Raw genomic sequence first — 22032 nt, forward strand, 5'->3', positions numbered from 1 at the left:
ATTACCCATACAATACTACTATTATACAGTACAATACTACTGGGTCATTCCTTCAGAAAGTTAGGCTCTGTTTACATGGAGCTTTCTTTTACTGAAGAATCACATGTAGTTTTTAAATAAAGCCAAAGGTAGCAAACGTTACTTAGCATCTCACCCGTATACATAAGGATATTAATGTAACCTCTGGTTTACTGACATAGCAGAAATGTGTTACTTAGGTCTGCAATAAAATTAAAAAAAACAACTAGATTTGACGTTTTAAAAACCAGAAGTGCTGGGGCCCAGGAGACAAAGTCTCCATCTATGAGCAGAACATGTCCAGACGTTCCCCACAGCAGTTCCCTCTACGCCCACTGTCCGCTGTGTGATTCATTACCTTGGCAGGGTACGCTTCCTCTCCATAGTTTTCCAGCCTCTCAATTTCCTGCATGTACAAGAGCTCGGCCTCAGGAGGGGAGAGACCACTGCAAATGAACACAAGGTTATAGGCGTTTGTTTTTGGTTTTTTGTTGTCATTTTTATTTCTTTTCTCTTTTCTTCAGGATACACAACTTTATTATGCCTTTCAGAATATTATTTTGTTAGAATATGTTTATATATTGGCAAACCGCACATTATGCATTGTCTATGGCAAAATTAGTGGGCGCACTGTACATGAGACCAACTCTCTGCTGGGAACATTGGCGCTACCTGCTTCTGGCAATGGATAGATCGGTATGGCACATGGAATTTATATGCCAGAATTATTGAAAGAAAAAACTCCTCTGATTTTCCAGTCAAATTGATCATAAAGGAAGATTTTTGGTATCGGAAAAAATATTTCTGAAAATTCCACAGAAATTTCAATGGCTAAACATAAGGTGTAGTTTTTAAATTATTTTTGTCCACCTTATACTTTTATTAAACTTTCCATTCCTGTTGGGGTACTTCATTTCAAAGAAATCTGTGGGGAAATTTTTCCACGATACTTTTTAACACGTTTAGTCGATATAGCTAGGCGCATTTTGTGCCTCTTACAATACGTGTAATCCTGAGGGCTTGGCTATGGGGTGGCTTAGTCCTTTCTAATGTACATCAGAGGCTTCTTAGATACCGTATATACTCGAGTATAATCCGACCCGAATATAAGCCGACCCCTCCTAATTTTACCACAAAAAACTGGGAAAACTTATTGAGTATAAGCCGAGGGGGGGAAATGCAGCAGCTACTGGAAAATTTCAAAAATTAAAATGTTTTTGGGTGCAGTAGTTGCTGGGGAAGGGGAGGGGGTGTTTTGGTTGTCTGTCTGCCCCTTCCCTGAGCTTGAGGACTGTTTTTCTCCCCCCCACCCACTTGGAATTCAGTCTGGCTGAATATAGGGTATCTGCAGTGCTCCTATTAACCCCTTCCAGACGGAATAGAAGCACTGCAGATACCCTATATTCAGTAGACCGGGCACTCTCAGACACAGGGATACTTAATGTCCTAATGTGTATGTGTTTCACAGTAATTTTCTACTTTTGTAAGTATTCTAGGGAAAGGAGGGATTTAGAACTTTTTTTTTTTGCACTATTTTATGGCAGATTCTATACATTAATATTGTGGCTGGTATAGAGGTAGCTTACAGATGACCTCAGAAAACACAACTAAGGCCTCATGCACATAACTGTATGTGTGGCCTGAAAGGATTTCCATTTTTTCAAGAAAGGCACTCAATTGACACCTGAATGCTTTTAGTCTTACACGGATTTCAATGGGGTTTTCTATTCTCTTCTAATTTTTTTCACAGATCTGGACAGGACATGCTCCATAACCCTAGGAACGAAGCACTGAAACTCCACACTCAAACGGCATACTCGATCATGTGCATGAGGCCTATGCATGATAGCTGTATCCCAGTAATGCACTGTCCCAAGTTGCAGTGTAAAGAATAGACAATATACAGAGCAGCTACCCTAGCTCTGTACCTACCCTGTGGCAATGCAAGGTGGCAAGCAAGTAAGTATAATAATGAATAAAACATACCGCAGCTTTTGGTGCAACACAGCTACGCTCTGTGTTGCCTCCTCCAGCGTTTTTTCATCCTGAATCCATCCCTATAGACAACAGATGACCATTTAGTACAACAAACAAAAACACAACATACTGCATCATATACATTTATACAGGTAGTCCTCGACTTACGACATTTATCCGTTCTTACACTGCATCGTAAACCGAATTTCGATGCAAGTCGGAAACATACCATACGACGCCATGTAGGAACGGATCAGCGTGATTTAGTGTGCAGCGGCTCGGAACAGAGGAAGACTGTACCATATACAGTACAGTACAGGGAGAGCTGGCAGCTTGCGTTTATGCGGGAGCTGACTTTTTCTCATAGGAAGGCATTGGCCAGCGTTGATTGGCCAGCGTACAGCATTCGGCCAATCAACGGTGGCCAGGAGGCGGAGTCTAATATCGGACCACAATGGAGTCTGCTTTGGTCCGATATTAGACTTCGCCACCTCACAGACGAGCCTCCGGCAGAAACAGCGTTGATTGGCCGAATTCTGTACACTGGCGCTCCAAATCTGGGTATGCTCATTATTATTTGTATAAACAGTGCTAGGTGTTTGGTCTTTATTAGTATTCACCTTTTTGTGGGTATATAGTTTATTCATACTTATGTTATTGTGGCTCATTTCACTATTGTTATTGTATGTTACTATGTAACTCTTATCATTTGTTTCTATATTGAGTGAATTAGGTGGTTTCACATTTTTTACACTTAAGACCTTGCCTGCATTACTATTTACATGGTACATCATTGAGCCTCCCATATAATGGTCATTATGTTACTTTTGGTCCTTCCCATATTTATTACAATATTAGCATTGTCATATCATGTTTTCATGTATTTCAATAAAATATTCTATTTTTATCTAGAAGTGATCCTGTCATTTTGACATAGATTGTATTAATGCGTATAGGGGGGGGCCCCAAACGGAAACCTGAACGCAGATGTGAATGGGGCCTTAGTCTACTACTCTATTCCATACTTCAAGAAATAAATAATTGATACTCAGTCTTCATTGGGTGAAAGAAACCCTATGGAGAAGATTGGTATATAGACCAGTTGTTTAAACCATGAGCAGGGACGTAGACTATCAACATAACCTAAAAACGCAAAGATTTGTCACTTATTTAACAGTTTCATTTCCTAGACTCCAGGCTGATTATTTGTACCTTCTGCCCAGATTCACAAAATATGACAGAGGAGTCTTCTGCTGATATGATTAGCTTAGAGAAAACTGTCAGGGCTGAACACATTGTAGCATAAGCAGCTATATGAACAGAACTAGTTCAGTACAAGGTTCAGTCCCTGGATTTAAACCGGAATGTTTTCAATGACTGATAAAGTAAAGACCTTGAAATTCTTAAAGGGTTTTTCTGGTCCTAGATAGAGTTTTCATACTGATGACCTATGCACATGATAGGTCATCAGTATGTGATCTGTAGGGGGTCAGAGATCCGAACTCCACACAGACCAGCTGTTACAGTAGCCTCTGGGTGCCAATCTAGTAAGAGGAGCGGCACTGCACTTCACGCAACCAGTGTTATGGAGTGGATGAGACTGCTGTGTCGCTCCTATTACTTGAATATGAACAGTACTGCACACACTCCCTGTCCACTAACAACAAGGCTCTTGTAATAGCTGATCTGTGTGAAGTCCAGGTCTCTGACCCCAGATCATATACTGATGAATCCATCTAGAGCCAAAAAAAACCCTTTAAGAAATCAAAACAAAAGTATACTAGAATGTTATATTAAATAATGGTTTACAGCTTCAAGTTGAGGTTTCATCCCGATTGAGATTCAAGGGTTAACATTAAGGTTCTTACCACAGGAAACAGTGCATAACGTTGCAGGAAATCCTGAGATTCGTACTGATCATAGTCTCCAAAATCAGCTGGAAAGGAACAAAAAAAAAAAAAAAAATGCCACATACAATTTGGAGCAAAACATGGAAAGCACACAGGCGATCAGGTTGCATCCAGTCCACACCCAGTGCTACAAACAACCAGTGGCCACCACATGGAGAGATCAGGATGTTAAACCCTTCTTGTGCTAGAACAGGTTATAAAATCTCCAACCTGTGGTTCTCTAGCTATGCAGGAACTACAATTAAAGCTGGAAATTAAAGCTGGAAAACCAGAAGTTGAAGACCAAACTAAACCTTGCGCAACAAGAGTCCAATAATTCAGAATCTAAAAGCCCAAAGGACTGGACCAAAGAATAAAAGATTGATTTCTCTATAGTCAAGACTATCGAAAATCAGTTCATGGTCAATAAAGCACCCATCATCCTAATACATCATCATCATCACATCTGGGTGCTGGACACATCTAGATATCTAAGCAAGCCTAAAAGCTCTTCTTGAAGTTAACATGCAATGCAGTAGTGTGCATTTCAGTTGCTGCAGTTTATTCAATGAAACTTGTTTTGTGAGCTCTCTGAAGTTAGAAATATTGGGGAAGAACCACATCTCCAGGATATGGAGTGTCTCACACACCAACGCTGGGAGCGATATTTCATTCAAACTGGGAGAACTGAAAGGCACATACAGGACATAATCTATAGAGCTAACAACACAGTATGTAATACCTGCTTAACTGTAAATACTCATAAATGGGGCCCCTTAAATCTCATTCCATCATAACTCACCCTGCACAGCCAGACCCGCCAGCTGGATCGCCTGCTCCAAAGTACAGGATATTTTCCCCTCCAAAATGTCCTTTTTCAACTGCAGGTAATACTGATATCTGCCCAAGACAAAAGACAAGATACAAGCTGTTAGTGAAACTACTGCAGACAGGATGAGAGCAACGGACATTAAATGCAAATGACAGTCGGAAACCCCTCTGTCAGGAGTCTATCTGCATTCACCCCAATCTAAAAAACATGGCAGAAGCTTTATTCCATCAAGTTTTAATTTTCTGACAAAAGAAAAAGTTGTGCATGCAGGACTTTTTCTTCTGTCACATAATTAAACAAACATGATAGAAGACAGCATCTGCATGTTTTTAACATTAGTGTCAATGGGAATAGACGCAGACAGCGGTGACTCAGTCTGTGACTGCTTACCTTGCCTCAGTTAATGTCCACTGCTGTCATCCTTTGACGGGAGAAAGCACCGGACAATAACAATGATAGTATAATCACCCCACATGTAGTGATTTTAGTGTAACGGGAATCTGTCAGCAGACAGCAATAGCTCTCCAGACCTTCTACCAGGGCAAATAATTGGCACCCAGAAAAGTTCAGCAACCTCCAAACAGACTGTGTATTTCATTTCTTTACCAATCTGCTGCCATTTAAATAATGAACAAGCAGCTAAATGTGTCAGCAGCACAAATCTCTTTCCTGCACTGATGGTTTGTTACAGTGTCTCAGTACAGATAAACTGTGCAACTCTGGAGTCTAGACTGTTTAGCTCACAGAGGATTGTCTAGACTAGAAACAATGCAACAAAACCTCAGAAGTATTAGCTCTGGAAAATATGGAGAAGAGCAAACAAAACATTTATTAGTAGATGACAAATGTATTGGTGATACTTTATTTACATGAGATGGAGAGAGCATTAGCTTTAGTAATCCTCTCCCATTACTAGATCTTTGTGTCCAGCTTTTCCACCATGCCTGTACTCACCTGGTGATCTCCTGCTGCAGCTGAGACACTGAAGGTACATAGTACACCACCCCAAAATACACAGTGGGCTCCATGGCGTACTTGTCCAGCTGCTTCTTTAGCGGTTTCTCCAGATCTACCCATCGCTGCTGGTTCTGCTTGTTGTAATACCACAGGCTGAAGAACGTCACCTAACAAGAGCACAACAATAATAGAGGTGAGCTAGTCTGAAGATTGAAGAACATAAATCCCATAGTACAGTATGTATTGCTTGTGCAGAGACATACAAAGATCAGATCTGGGTGTGAGGTGAGCAGTCCTGTGCCTTTATTTATGCAGATCCCTTCACACAACCGTCTTGGGGGCGCACATACATATCCTGTATTACCGCACCTGTTATCACTGGTCCTGTACACTTCATAAAAGGCCTACTACTGTGGACTTGTAAAGACTTGTTCAATCTGGGGGCTCAGCTGCCCACCCCCACGGAGAGGTCAATCCCCTAGAATAGTACTATTACACTGCTTACAGCCTGTAAGGCCATTACATACACCAAGACTATTTGTTATAGCACATACAGCAGTGCACAACACAATATCACACATAATGGGATTAGATACCGTGGTATCTGTGATAGTCTGTGTGTTCTCAGGTCTCTTATTTTTACACCATGGCTGCACATCTACTGTATCAGTCTACTCATTACCCTGGTGAACCCTTGCGACCGCTCCAAATGATGACGCAGCTAGGCAGGAATGATGTGAAGACATATTTAGCCATCATGCAGTAGGACTGGCATGTTAATGTACTGCTGAGAGTTGTTAGTCATCGACTATCTGGGCCCTGGACCTACAAATCCACAATCACATGTCAGAAGAGCCAATAGAGTCCTTTCAGCTTTCTATCAACTCCATAGGACAATGAACACATTGTCACTGGAGGAAAAATGGTCCTGTAATGAAGAATGCAGCAAGAACTAATAGACGTTCATCATGGCAGCCAACCAGCCAAGAGCCTGCTTCACCACTGCCCTGGAATGTATTGCACAACAGAGCCCGCTGCATTCCACTCGTTCTTCTGACTCTTGCCGAGTAGGTGGGACAGGTTTGTATGTGAGCTGTTGAAAGCTCCAGCTTTCCTGAGCACAGAACAAAACACAATGACCAGCTGTGAAGAGGCATGTGACATTAAGTCACGGCACACATTCCATATGGTGGCTCGGTTATTGCAGTTATCTCTATAGTTTCAGTGAAACCTGTGACTCACTGAGCACAATGTACGAACAGGGAAAACAGCAACAACCAGCCCCTAACTCCAAATAAACACTACAAAAGCGAAGTGACAACTCATATCTAAAAGATTTGCCAGAATACTACTTACTGAGCCGTAATGATTTTATAGGAAGTGCTACATAAAAGGGCCAGTCCAGTTTTATACAAAGAAGTCAGGTTGCAGATGGGCAGGTTTGATGCATGATATGTATTTCCCAGGACTTGACTCCAAGTATCATAGTCCTCTATGAAGTTAGGAGTCTCTGCTACCCCGCAGCTGTCCTGTCCTGTAATCTCATACACCAAAGCTGCCCATGTTAAGCCAGCCTAAAGCCACTATTTCACAATGAAACTTTAGCCAACTTTCTTAAAGAGTTTTTCCTATCTAAGTTATCCCCTGTCCATAGCAGAGAGGATAACTTGAAGATTAGAGGGGGTCCATCTGCTAAACCCCCCACTGATCAGGAGAATGGGGGACGTGTAACCTCCATTTAGAAAGGAGAGGTGTTGTGGCAGCACATGTACCACTCTTCATTGCAATGGAAGTGCCAGAGATAGCCGAAACACAGTGCAGCCAATGAAATGTATGACTTGGTGCATGCGCTGTCCGATCACTTTTGTCTCATGTTTTCCTGATTAGTTGGGCTCTGCGCTGCCAGACGCTCAGAGATCTTCAAGTATCCCCTGTCCTATATCTTATGTGTTTACATAGGAAAACCCCTTGGTAACTTACACCTCCACCAATTTCAAGACCTCTGCTTCTTATGAAAGAATGGATTATTTTTCTTACATACAAAAGGCTGATCACCTATTCCAGACCAAAACATCTCAATTTCTTATAGTCTCCAGTTGTACTGATTAATGTAAAGTTTATTGATAAGTTAATGACCATTTACCCAATTTGCTATCAGCTACCCACATCAATAGTACTCAAGTCTCTCCCAGCTGATAGTGTATCCCTACACTAATACACTGTAACAATCTCAGTTGTGTCAGCAAGACAAAAACAAGGTCTTCAGTATCTGAATCTATACAAAACAAGAAATGTGAGATTTAAAGACAGCAGAGATTTCGAAAATGGTATTTAGAAAGTTGCAGAGCATTCTATTACACAATGATATTAGACTGTACATACATAGGACTGGACATTTACAACCCCTAAAGGATATTGCCATCCAGCTTTCCTGGCATCCAGATTTAATGGCAAATGACTAATTTATGGAGACGAACAAGAAAATCTGTATCAATGTAAAATCAATCAGAAAAACTAGTCCAGCCTGGTATAGGAAAGCTGACCGACAGGCCCTGTGGGAGCTAAAATGGTAGCCACCCAAAGGTCACAGATACAAAACGAAACTAAAAAAAAAAAAAAAATCCAGCCACCATTCCACCAATGTCTTTGCTGGGACAATTCCTTTAATCTTTTCCATCACATTTTCATTTCGGAATGCTGTCACTGAATATCAACATTCATGGCCATCAATCTCCAATCATCAGGATACTACATTATATACCCAATTTACATAATACCTAATTCTGAATTTAAGAGCCATTCCATTCTTGAAATATATGGCTATATTCGTAGGATATGCAATAATATCCTGATAGCGGCAGGTCCCACCTCTGGGACTTGCATCTATTTTGAGAACAGGGCCCCATTTGTGGTTGAAATTGAATGAAAGACGGCTACGCATGTGCAAGGAGAGCAGGAATTCCAAAAATAGCTGAGGCTACCTGCTCACTTGTCTGCTAAAGCTCTGTGCAAGAAAATGGAGATAATCATTCACTTACACCTTCTCAACAAATGCACCAGTTCCAAGGCAATTTTCATTACTTGTTTCAAACTACTTGTGACCAGACAACCCCTTTAAGCTGAACTTTTAACTATCTCTACCAACTCCAGCTCTTTGTTTTATTTAATAGGTGCAGATCCACTGATATTGCTCCAGCTGGAATGTTTTCACTAGTGCCCACCATTCCTGAGTAATCAGTCATTTGCTTAATTTAGGTGCCTGATATGCTAACTGGACTGTTTACAATCAAGTAGGTGGCATTCAGACAATGTAGACTGGGGGCAGGATTCAGAGCTCTAATCAGAGGCAGCCACTGTAAGAGCCAGAGTGTCCCCCTTATCTACCAAAGACCACCCACTTGACAGTAGAGAGCCTTATTAGAATATTAGGCACCAACACCAACAGCACTGTTTGCTCTTTAGTGCATCAGAATGAGTGGAGCAATGCCTATTAAAGGAAATGAAATTGGAAAATGTCACTTTAAGTAATCTCCTTATACAGTCTGCACAGTAGCTGCCCCAAGTTAAAGTAACAGGCCGTCTGTGCCTTTCCATGAGGCAGCTACAGAACTACAACTCCCAGTAAGGAAAATCATATACCTCTCGGAGCTCCAGCCTCTGGGCCACAGCCTCCAGACACTCCTGTCCTGAACTTTCCACTGACAGGGTAAATTCCACAAACTCATTGTTGAGCAGCTGAATGCGGGCCACCAAGCAACTCTTACTGGACACCGTATATCTCCTTGTCCGCTTTAACTTCAGCCCAAATGGAAGCGGCATCTTCCTAGCGAACGCGATCAGCTATTGCGTCCCGAGGGTCCAGCCCAGATCATCCAGCAGCCATTAAATAGAGAGAGAAGAATCTGCACGAGTGACACATTCAGGACCCTGTGGAGAGAAGGAGCAGAGACATCAGCACCAAGGAGAAGGAGCAGGCCAATCACAACACAATGAGCATCAGATCAGGAGACAGAGATGGAGCTGCAGTTCTCATCTCATTCAAGTGAATTGGAGCAGAACTGCAGCACACCAGCACCACCATTATAAGTGAGCACAGCCTTCTTCCAGTTCCATCTCCTGTATAGATGGAGGCCGCCTGGAACAGCTAATATGTGATGGGTCAGTGTCAAACCGCCACCGATCTTATACTGATAACCCATTCTGAGGATCAGTCATATAAGTAGCAAAAATGGCCCCCAGCCAGCAAAACCCCTTTAGGCCAAGGTGCCATGTTGCAGAACCCATGTTGTTTTTTGTTGCAGATTTTGCTGCAATTTTTTGAGCCAAAGCCAATAATGGCTATAAAAGGAATGGGAATTATAGAGGAAGATCTGACAAGCAACTACAGTATCATCCCTTTCATTAATAACCACATTCCAGCCTAACCACATTTATCAACGTCATCCTAGTAACATAATTACTTTCCTTTACCCTATAGATTTATATTCATCAATTATGTAACTACCAAATGACAGGCGAGATGGATATTTATAGTCATATATGAGTCACAATCATCACAGTATCAGGGCTGTGACCTGAGCACAAAATAAAAGGTGTAGAGAATACATAGAAATGACATAACCAATGCATAGCCTAATAATGCAAAGGCATTGAATAAATAACATTTCCTTAATATAGTCCCTGGAGTGTCTTCATAAGAGAGTGTGTACATGCATTACTCATCCTGCAATAATCCTTGCACTAGGTTCACACTAGCATTGTCAATCCATTGTCCTTTTCTGTCGGAGTACCAGAATAACAGACAATTAGACCACTGTAATAGCAGTTATACACAGAGCCCAGCGGACCCCATTGAATATAACAGAGTGCATTGGGTGCCTCTCATTTCAACACTGAAATTGGCAGAAGAAAAAGTCCTCAGCTGCTCAAATGCGGGGAGCACTGAAAACAGTATGGCCCCTTCTAGTTGGGCCATAGTTGACTTCCAAACTGTAAGTAATCATACAAAGCAAAAGGAATAAAAATTACAGTAAACAGTGGAGTCCCATTGTAGACGTCTTGGGTCCAGTGTGTTCTGCCAAAGTGTCTATCTTTCGTATCAAATGTAATAGAATCCTTGAAGAAGGCTTCTAAAGTAGCCCAAACACTTTAGATAACTGCCAACCAAACAGGCAGTAAGGGTGCGTTCACACGGAGTATACGCTCACTGATTCTGAACGTGTATACTCGTTCCGAATCAGCGGCGTTAAAACAGATCCCATTGCTTTCTATGGGAGCCGGCATACGAGCGCTCCACATAGAAATGAATGGGCTGCTTTTTTCCCTATTGCTTTCAGTGTGATATGCACGTATCACATTGAAAGCAATAGGGAAAAAAAGCAGCCCATACATTTCTATGGGCAGCGCATGTATGCCGGTTCCCATAGAAAGCAATGGGATCTGTTTTAACGCCGCTGATTCGGAACGTGTTAAGGGACCCTTCACACGACGTAAGCGTGCCACTCATTTAGACAAGTATATCGGCATATACGTGCGCTTCCCAGTGAAATCAATGGGCTCTGTTTTGAAGCGCCGCACTGGGACACGTGTATATGTGTCTAAATGAGCGGCGCGCTTACACCGTGTGGAGGGGCCCTACATGTTCAGAATCAGCAAGCGTATACTCCGTGTGAAGGGGCCCTTACACATTCAGAATCAGCGAGCGTATACTCCATGTGAAGGGGCCCTTACACGTTCAGAATCAGCGAGCATATACTCCATCTGAAGGTACCCCTCCATCCCCGCTCAATGCATCATAATTATCTATGATTCTAAAAGACCCCAATTGCGGTTTCACCGTCCAGGACTGTATTTAGTGTGGGACAGTGGAGCCACAAAGAGACAGGGACTCCTAGCATCATATATCACTATTTGCCCCAGGTAATGGGCTTATGTACGGACCACATATTCTGGCCTGTAGTCAACTGTGTGCAGGAAGCCTGAAGCATACAGTATATGGAACCTTACATTCCTACATTACCAAAAAAACTTCTGACCTCTATGAAGATACATTAATTACGAAGCTAGAGTTAAAAAAAAGCAGAGATCTCTTTAAGTGTCCACATGATACAATAAAGCACGGTGAATGCACACATAGTCCTGTCTTTGAGGCCAGCCTCATATCTCTCCATCATACTCATTGAATTCTTGTGGGTTTATTCAGCTGCCAACTAAAGGTTCAATTTTTGCCAAGTTGAGCGGCTGCAAAGGAAAAAAAAGCAAGCACAAGACCAGTGACTCAGTGCCCATTCGCTGCAGAGCTAAAGCTGGCAGCAGGCTGGTAACACTGGACCACACCTGACACAAGCAGGGTCATCACCTCTACAGACCTGAATTACAGGAATCTGCACTGATAATTCATGGAATGTTCCAGAACACCAGCATGATAGAGGATCAGGCATCAAACTGGATAGAACTTAACCATTAGCACGCCTACTTACGGACACACGTTCACAAATAGAATCTGAAATTGATGCTCTAAAATAAATTAAGCAAATAAAAGCAGATCTGATAAACCCGATCAGAAATTATGATCTGTTTACATCTGGTCCATTAGAGGACCATAAGAACAGAAAACCAGATCTGAATTCGGATGGACACGTCCAGAGGCCAAGGGAGCCCAATGACTATATTTTAAAATGTAATCGTCTGTTGTCCAGACAGGATACAACTGTAGAAGACGCTCATGTGAAAAGCTTTAGGTCTACAGAACAGAGATCTGGAAAAATAGTAAGGTTCCAACCATGTCCTTAGATATATGGCATATCTGATGGCTACAGTATAGTATTTTGAATCAGAACACCATAGACACTGGCTAGAGCACAAAAAAGAATCCATAGAACAATCTACTGGTATAGAGCCCTGAATGATTTACGAAGAGACAGAAATTTAGTTTTTTACCCCATTTGATCTTTTATTTCAGGGAGATAAGCGGCAACAGATGTGCTGCTTATATGTGCACTATTAAAATAAAATGTGCATCCAGCTGAGCTAAAATGTGGAGAACTTTTCATTGATCTCATGTTTATATTAACCTTCATACACAATACGTTCTGTAAGTTTTTCTAGTGTAAAAATTATGGAATTACATGTCTTAGATGCAACAAGAGGACATAATTAGGATGCATCAGAATTTTAGTAAGTGGACCATTCACTTTTCAGCAATTACAGTGATATGATAAATCCACAATATTCAGAAAAATGAAGTCTGGACACAACCAGACTTTCCAAACAAATCAAAAACAAACACAACCTGACTTAACCCCCAAGAATGAAATGAAAAAACTATGATATATGAGAATCAGTAGCTAACTTTTTGGTGCACTGGTTACTTTGCGTTTGGGATCCGTACATGTGTCAATTGTTCACTCTTCACTAAAACTGAACACACATTTATTTTTACAACCAATTTGACAATTGACCAGTAAATAGAACTGGAAGAAAGATACATGTGAAGTATTTCTGTGGAATTTTTTCAAAGGGACCAACCACAATGGTGGCAACACTGAAGATTAGCTGTTGTATACATCTTTAAGGGGTTCTCCAGGTGTCTACTAAATTAGGACAGTTCAATTGCTTCTCAAAAAAGTAGAAAAACAACCATAACCTATAACTAATACACCACAGAATTTAGGCTAGGACTATCCCCAGACAGCCTCATACACACCTTCTGGGGGGGGATTTACTATTTCCTCTAAGAAAACTGGTGTAGTTAGGAATAGTTGTGGCACATCTTTGGCACTGCGGCTTTTTTTGCACCAAAGATGAACCACCCCCTCTTTCTGCACCCCGCTTAACACTTTTTACAAAAGTGGGTGGGAATTATATGGGAAATCTAAGCAAGGTATTCACTGGTGTAAATTTCGATTCTGGCACACAGGAATGCACCTGAATTATTAAAGGGGTTGGGCTATTATTGACAATTATTCCCTATCCACAGGACAAGAGATACGTATCCGATAACTGGAGGCCCCCCCAGAGATAATAGGATGGGGGACTGAAATGGAGTATTGGTGCCTAACTGGCACTCCATTTACATGGAGGCTTTTAGGAGGACTTTCGGTCCCCTGTAATTCTGATCACTGGGTAACCCGGAATTCGAGTGCCCCAGAGATCTGACAATTCAAGGGGTTTTCAAGGTTCAAAACGATTTTTCATACGGATGATCTATCCAGCCACCAAAAACACCAAAAGAAAAACACTTATTACAGAAGTAAAAATATATAAAAGGAAAACTGCCATTTTAAAATATATTGTATTTTATTGATTTAAAACCACCTGAAAATAAAGTGCTTTGGAGTTACTCCTTAGTACACAACATAATGCAGAATAAAAGCACCACAATTTGGACCATTTCACACAGACAAGGAACACGTATAGGTTCCAATGAACACCAACAGTCACCTACAGACAAGAGCAATGCAAGCACTGTATGGCCTGTCTGTCACCTCATAACGGCCTCATAGGGAATCTTACATAGCATTTAACTCTTTCTCGAAGCAGAGTAGAAAATAAGCAGACACAATAATATTACAAAAATTCATGAAGTTGCTATTTACAAAGTAATAATAATAAAAAAAAATATTTATATAGCGCCAACATATTCCGCAGCACTGTACAATTTGTAGGGTTCAAATGCAGACAGATACATAACAAAGAACGTCATTTCATACAATGGGACTGAAGGCCCAGCTCGCAAGAGCTTACAATCTATGAGGTAGAGGGGGTGACACAAGAGGTAGCATGGAAGCTAATCAGAATTTACTGTGACGCAGTTATTGAATACAATGTATCAGTCACAAATGATCAAAAACGTACATAACAGGGATTACAGTCAACCATTGCAAATTACTATCTAAAGATGGGATAAATACTAAAAGCCCTGATAATAACAACAGTGCTGGGTCCTGACAAATAGTAACCACCTCCAGCTGTCATTTCATAGGAGCCCTCTCAGCTATTCCAGATTTGTTGGAGCACATAGAGGGGACAGGCTGCCCTGCCAAGACCTGGATCCCCCCGCTAGAGTCAGAGCTCTTAATATAGATCTATGAAAATCCCATCTAGCCTTCCAAGAAAGCATCCCACCCCCACATCTAACCTATTTACCTGAACCTATCACTTATACCTATGATCCTACAGCAAGACAAGGTACCATTTCCTCAGCTACAGAAAAGATACAAGATATCACTCAGCTACTCACTGTGTATGTCACTCCTAGAGTTACACACCAACCACTGTGTATGTCACCCCGTAGGTATCCACCAACCACTATGTATATCACTTCTGAAGGTACCCACCAACCACTGTGTATATCACTTCTGGATGTACCCACCAACCACTATGTATGTCACCCCAGAGGTACCCACCAACCACTGTGTATGTCACCCCAGAGGTACCCACCAACCACTGTGTATGTTACCCCAGAGGTACCCACTAACCACTATATATGTCACCCCTGGAACTGCTCCACAGGTACCCGCTGTGTATGTCACTCCTGGCGATACCTACCAACCACATTGGCTATGATTCCTGTTAGTGCACACTGAATACAATGGCTATGACTTCTGTTAGTGCACACTGAATACAATGGCTATGACTTCTGTTAGTGCACACTAGTCTAATGTATATGATTTCTGTTAGTGCACACTAGTCTAATGTGTATGATTCCTGTTGGTGCACACTAGTGCAATGTATGACTCCAGTTAGTGCACACTAGTGCAGTGTATATGATTCTTGTTAATAAGCCTAGTCCAATGTATATGATTCCTGTTGGTGCACACTAGTGCAATGTATATGCCTCCTGCTGGTGCACACTAGTCTAATGTATATGACTCCTGTTAGTGCACACTAGTGCAGTGTATATGATTCTTGTTAGTAAGCCTAGTCTAATGTATATGTTAGTGCACACTAGTGCAATGTATATGCCTCCCGTTCTCACCTGTTGCTGAGCTGCTCCCTTCACTCCCTTGCTCGCTGTATTATACAGGAGTCGGTGTCTTGTCTTGTAGGTTGAAGGAGCCCAGTCTACATTACAGGGTGCACAGCCCAGATCCCCCAGCTCTGCACTTTCCTGCTCTCAGCACCTCTGAACACTTCTCCTCACTTCCTGTCTGGGAGAGCTGGCAGCAGATCATTGCGCGCTGTGAAGAGGCTTCTGGGGGAGGGGACATCCGAAAACAATTTTCTTGTATGAAATAGTTCGTCCTCTTGCCCCATTCATGCTGCGTGCCAACCCTGTGGGGCAAGGAAAGCTGGCACTACCTATTAGGAGAGAGAAGGAAAGAGAGATGTAGTCCCGCGCGGGCGGAAGGACATGTGAATGACTGTAGAATGTGTGCCTGCTGCTGCCCATGATGTCAGGGGGTTGGAATGCCAGGCAGTGGGAATGTCAGTGCTGGGACAGCTGCTCTCCTCCAGCTCCGGGACATTACAGAAATAGAGGGCAGTATAATATAAATAGGGGGCACATTCACTATCAGTGCCCTGGAACTACTGGGCACCCTCACTACATGGGAATTGCCGTGTTCCAAGTCAGTGGCAGCAAGTACTGTATACTTGGCCATACTGTATGTCAGGGTGCTCCAATATACTGTATAGGTAATGGTAGGCCTAGTGTATGTAACTCAGCCTCTGGATGGAACATGCATTTATCAATTACATGGTATAGAAGTACTCAGGCTTGTCTATATGTCAGTGAAATGCAATGGGACTATTTTGTTTTAACCACATTCTTCACCTCCTAAGCTCTAAAGACTGCAAGCTCTGTGGTCAAGGGGTGGCCTCGGTAAGCAGCAGTATCCTGACGTGCCCCTGAGGTCAGGTACTGTAGGCAGTTATATGTAGCTACAATGAAGGCAGCAGCTTTAATGTCTTGGAGATGAGTCTGCTTCTGAGGATCCTAAATATGTGCTCCACATTGCGGGGAGATTACTCATTGTTTACCACACAGCCGCTGTCACAGGCTGCAAGCGCTCGACCTGCCTACACTTTCTCTAACACCGTCAGTAATAAACCAGGATTACTTTATACTTATGATAAAGTTACACAAACTGAATAAAGATGAGCTGCCATAAGAGCTTACACTCAAATCACTGCAATATGTCTATGGGCCAAAGGCGTATCTATAGGCGACACAGAGGTAGCACTCATACCTGGCACCACTGAATAAGAAGACCTCAGTGGAGGCATGTTACATGATGCATTGGGGCCCAGAAACTTCAGTTGACACCTATTTTGTGGCGTTTATGACACTGAAGGAGCAAGACAGACTATAACTGCATGACCATTGTCATATACACATCTTTAAAAAAAACAGAACGGATAGTACATAGATGACTTCCATGTGCCGACCATGTTTTCCATGGACTTATACAAGTGAATGAGTCCAGGCCATAAAATACACAGTAATAGGATCCACTCTAAGTTTTGCTGCCCAGGTTCACGCTTCCCAAATGGACCCAACACATACAGATGTATGCATGGAACCTATATGTTGTAAAAATGAATACTACACTGATGAAAAATACAGTCAATTGTATGGGGCCTTGGATTGAAAGCTGCCCAGGGACACTCTGCGCCGACACTAAAATGAACATAAATATTTTTTTAATTCATAAAACCAGACTTATATAATAAATCTAAACTACTTATCCCACATGTACAGAAACAATGGGCAAAAACACAAGAAAGGTAATATAATAAATAACATAATACACGTAAAAACATAATCCATTAAACAGGACCATAATTTATCACCAAAAGATTACTGCTTCAAAGTCACAGATCAATTAACAAAAATAGGCATGAAATGTAAAGCAAAAACCATCCCTCACCAAAAATACTATTGCAGTTTAATAAAGTACTAGAGCTCGAAGGGAGGTAGGTTTAGTTATTAAAGAATTCATATGTTGATAAGGCTAGGTTCACATCTGCAACAGAGTCTCTGTAGACTCCGCCACAGATTCCAACAAAAATTGGTAGATAGAAAAGTCCAGCATGGAGGAATATTCTCTCCGTTGGTTTCAGTATAAAAACATTAGAAACCCGATGGGCCCCATTAAATCTACCTCCCTTCAAGCACTAAGGCCCGATTCACATCTGCCTTCGGGCCATTCCCTTCCCCTCTCCGGATGAAATATGCAGAGAGGAAAGTCCTGCAAGCTGCACTTTTATCTCCGCATTTTTCATGCGGCAACCACATTATAGTCTACCGGGTCCATGGGTTTCCTTAGATAACCATTTTTTTATTCTGATTAGGTTTCCATTCAGGGGTTCCTCAAGCAGATTTGAATCGGGCCCCACACTTTATTAAACTACAATGTAGTTCATCTATATTTTTGTTAATTGGTCTGAGACTTTGAAATAGTAATCTTGTAGATGACACATTATGGTCTTGTCTATTAGATTATGTTATTTCGTTATTTATAATATTGTATGCACTTCGCTCATGTTTTTGCCCATTTTTTGTTTTTGGACATAGGGGTTATTAGATTATATTTATTTTGTAAGTGTGCTTTTGAGTTAATAAAGTATGTATATTCATTTGGACCTATTTTTGTTCTGCATGTTTATTTTGGGCTACAGACTGTAAATTAAGTTCAGTACAGGGTAACTAGTATACTGAAGGTACACAGTGACTTCAATATCAGAATAGTGAGCGCAGCTTTGAAGTATAATATAAAATGTATGTATAGGAAGTACTGGCTTATTTATGTCATTTAGGCCCCATTTTGTGGAAAAGCTGCTTTTGTGTTGCAGATTTTGCTGAAGATATTTTGAACCAAAGCCAAGAGTGGCTTCAACAGGAATGGGAAATATATAGGAAGCACTTATACTTTTCCTTTCTGCAAAATTCACTCCTGGCTGTGGCTCAAAAAACCATAGTAAAATCTGCAACTAAAAAATCCGTTTTTCTGCAACATGGGGTCTTAACCACCAAGTACACCAGTTCAAGTGCTTAGCCTTTGTTAATGGGTATAACACCACTGATTCAGGCACAGTTGGAATTTTCTCTCTTGCAAGCAACAAGCACAGATAGTTTTGGTGCCTGATGTGCTATATAAGCTCTGTAATGTCAGAAGGGTGGTGTCAGGCAGGGGTGTGTGATTCAGAGCTCCAATCAGAGTCAGCCAGTGTCAGAGCTCAGAATCATAACCTTTGTCTGCTCCTGGCTGACACCACCCTCCACAATATAAATAGCATATCAGGCACCAAAACTAGCAGCATTAACTGCTCAGGATTCGTGGAGGCTACTTAAAAAAAATGCGACTGTGCAGGAATCAGTGGAGCAGCACCTATTAATTGATACAAAGAGCTGGATATGTTAGAGGTGGTGAAAGGTTCCTTTTAAGTAAATAGTGACTCCACTCTCTTTGTACATTTATTGCATATATGACCTTTATAAAGGTGATCAGAGTTAGAGACGATTCATTGTCACACAGCTTTTTATAGAGATTTAGGTGGGTTTTATACAAGGGACCTATTTCAGTGAACTTTGCTGTTGGCTATGTATAGTGAGACAACTCAATAACACTGACATCCTAGAACTGTTTAGTGAGAGTGAGTTGGCGACATTTTCTGTTCATTGCTAAGAATATAAATCATAAATCTCCACAAATGTATTCTGAAAGTATTCAAGGAGAGAATCCCACTGAAATGAGTGAGAGATCCATCACAACATCTATTTATGGACACAAAACTGAAGGGAACAGAGAAAACATAAGAACAGATCCTAAAGCACCCTGACAGTAGTCTAGTAGCGTTTTATTACTCACAGCACCACATTGCCCAGACTATTTTTATTTTCAGATTTTATTTTCATTGACAGGTTGTGACAATTGATCCATCCGGCTAATCCCATTACCTCTGCCATATGTCTGTCTGGACAAAGCACACAGAATAATCCTGAAGTTGCCCTGAAGATTACCTCTAATTCACAGTCTGTCCCCATGTTATGCAGTATTATAATAGTGACACAGAGATAAATGAGCCTTGTACATAGAAACATAGAAGACTGACGGTAGAATAGCACCACATGGTCCATCTATCTATGAGTATTATACCTAAATACATTCTCCCATGATTTTCTTTTTTTTTAGACACACAAATTTACTAACCTATCTATGGTCCTGTTCACATCTGCATTCTGGTGTCCGTTTGGGAAGTCCACTTGAGGACCCCCTGTTACCTGGGAAACCGAGCGGAAACCATACAGACCCCATTATACTGTATGAGGTTTGCGGGTTTCCTTAGGTAACCACTTTTTTATGTGTATAGGTTTCCATTCGGGGGGTCCCCAAGCAGACTCCCCAATCGGAAACCATAACACAGAGGTAAACTGGGTCTATGCTAGTTTTCTTGTAATAAACATGCATCATAATGTTCCTTCTGTGCCCCACTCGCCACTTTTTATGAATTATTAAGAGTCTTGACTCTCTTATTAGTTCAGTTGCAGTGGCCGCCAGCAAGGGAATGTGTTAAGACTGGCGTACAGAACACCAGTCTTAATAAATTCCTTCCATTGTCTGCTGCAGGAGAAATCTAGTGTTCGATGCCTAGCATTTAGATGAATTGCTGCCTACGTAATGCCTTGCAAGGGTTTTATTGCCTTATATTATGGATCTCAGTGTAGTCCACATGCTCGTAAAGGAGTGTTCCAACATAAATTGACCAGTCATTGACTAACACCCTTTTCATTAACGTTCTCCCAAGTTGACCCCCTGTTGCTGAGCACTTGAATTGTTGGATTCACCAAAGAAGCTAACTGGACAATATATCTTGTGCTTCTAAGTAGGCAAGTAGGGCTGGTGATGTCCCTGGTAGTGTGTCGACACAGTAGGGTTGCGCCCCATAGGAGAGAGCCACGCTATACAGTATACTGAGGTATCATCTGTACAGGGAGAAATGACTATATTGGAGATCTGAAGGAGGTTTGTGGAGAGGACTTAGGCCCTGCAAGTGTTTATGACTGAAAAGGCAGTGACCCTGAAAATTCTACTGAGCAGAGGATCCTGCACTGGACAGCAGTCTTACTTGTGTCTGCTATGTAGAGTGTTCCATGACTCAAAGATGCCTTGAGTCATATTGGAGGCATATTGTGATCCGAGGGTGCTGCAACTATCATAAAAATGTTCAACTTTTTGCAACTAGAAGTCATGTCACCCTAAGGGTCACAGTGCCACTCCATTGACTAGCATGAATAAAAGAGTCACAAGAAACATGGTGATCTGTATTGCAGCCAAAGTTGCCATGTGGCCCTAGCCTTAGAGACTTTAACAACTATGCTGGGTGCCCATTACAGACTGTAGCCACCAAGCTGGATAGCTATTAAAGACTGTAGCCACAAAGCACCAACTGTGAGGAGCTCCCTGCGCTTTTTCCATGAGTATGTAGTCATGTATGGATAGGAAATGGAAACACACTTTCCACTTTTTCTAGAATACTGCTTTACTGGAGTATAATTTAGTAGCACAGAAATGAAAACATGCATTAATGGACCTGAGTTCCATTCCCCTATAGTTAACAGTGTCCGTAAACTGATGAGACGGGACTGATATACTAACTAGTAGCTGACACTTAGGTATATAAATTCTTCTTCACACATGACACAACGGAGACCAGACTGAACAGTATGTTACTAGAAACCTAGCTCTATGGGACGCAGGCACTCCTATATAGAGTAGCCATGCCCAGTGTTAGAACTTGCACCTCTCTGCGACTATATAGGGTTGATGCTAGAATGGAGTGGGTAAAATCAGGTGTTTCCTGGTATGCCATGGGTCCAGTAAACCGACTACATACAGACGTGTCACAAAACTGGCATGCTCACCCATCACTCCTGTCTGATCCTTCTCCAAAAACCCAGTCAAGTGAAAAGAATAACACACACACCACCATCCAGAAACATTATTAAACACACTTCACAGTATCTGACTACAAAGAAGGCCATCAGTAGCGACGTCTCAATTGACAGGTACATCACAGGTCACAGACACTTATAAAGGGACCTGTTTCCACTCCTTACATATAACCATAATTCTGGGTTTACATGGCACTTTTTTGCTGGACAAGTGAATGTGGTTTTTAATTTCAGTAATTCATGCCATATTTTACTATACATCTCCATTATGATAACATGTGTACTGGGTCTTAGCAAATAGGTAAAACTCATAATATGTGCCACACATTACCACAATTAAAAATGCATGCAGTTCTTCAGAGATAATGCCCAGTGTAAACTCAGCCTTACAATTTGTGCATCAGCTCTGCTCTATTGAACTGTCCTGTGTCCACCTCCATTTATGTGTCATCTTCCAACCA

General features: G+C 41.6%; 1 protein-coding gene across 2 annotated transcripts in view; it reads right to left on the minus strand.

Moving 5' to 3' along the window:
- The window catches only part of PTPN21 (protein tyrosine phosphatase non-receptor type 21), a 38910-nt gene extending 23080 nt beyond the window's left edge, over positions 1 to 15830 (minus strand). For both annotated transcript variants that reach the window (XM_075282368.1, XM_075282369.1), the window contains exons 1-7: positions 15653 to 15830; positions 9313 to 9600; positions 5671 to 5840; positions 4687 to 4784; positions 3864 to 3931; positions 2005 to 2075; positions 377 to 464 (exon numbers count right to left, since the gene is read on the minus strand). In XM_075282368.1, coding sequence (XP_075138469.1) covers positions 377 to 464; positions 2005 to 2075; positions 3864 to 3931; positions 4687 to 4784; positions 5671 to 5840; positions 9313 to 9492 — 675 coding nt within the window. In that variant the 5' untranslated portion in view covers positions 9493 to 9600; positions 15653 to 15830. The remainder of the gene's footprint in view (positions 1 to 376; positions 465 to 2004; positions 2076 to 3863; positions 3932 to 4686; positions 4785 to 5670; positions 5841 to 9312; positions 9601 to 15652) is intronic.
- Between the last annotated feature and the right edge of the window lie 6202 nt (positions 15831 to 22032).

The sequence above is a fragment of the Leptodactylus fuscus genome, chromosome 7 (assembly GCF_031893055.1).
Source record: "Leptodactylus fuscus isolate aLepFus1 chromosome 7, aLepFus1.hap2, whole genome shotgun sequence".
Taxonomy (NCBI): domain Eukaryota; kingdom Metazoa; phylum Chordata; class Amphibia; order Anura; family Leptodactylidae; genus Leptodactylus; species Leptodactylus fuscus.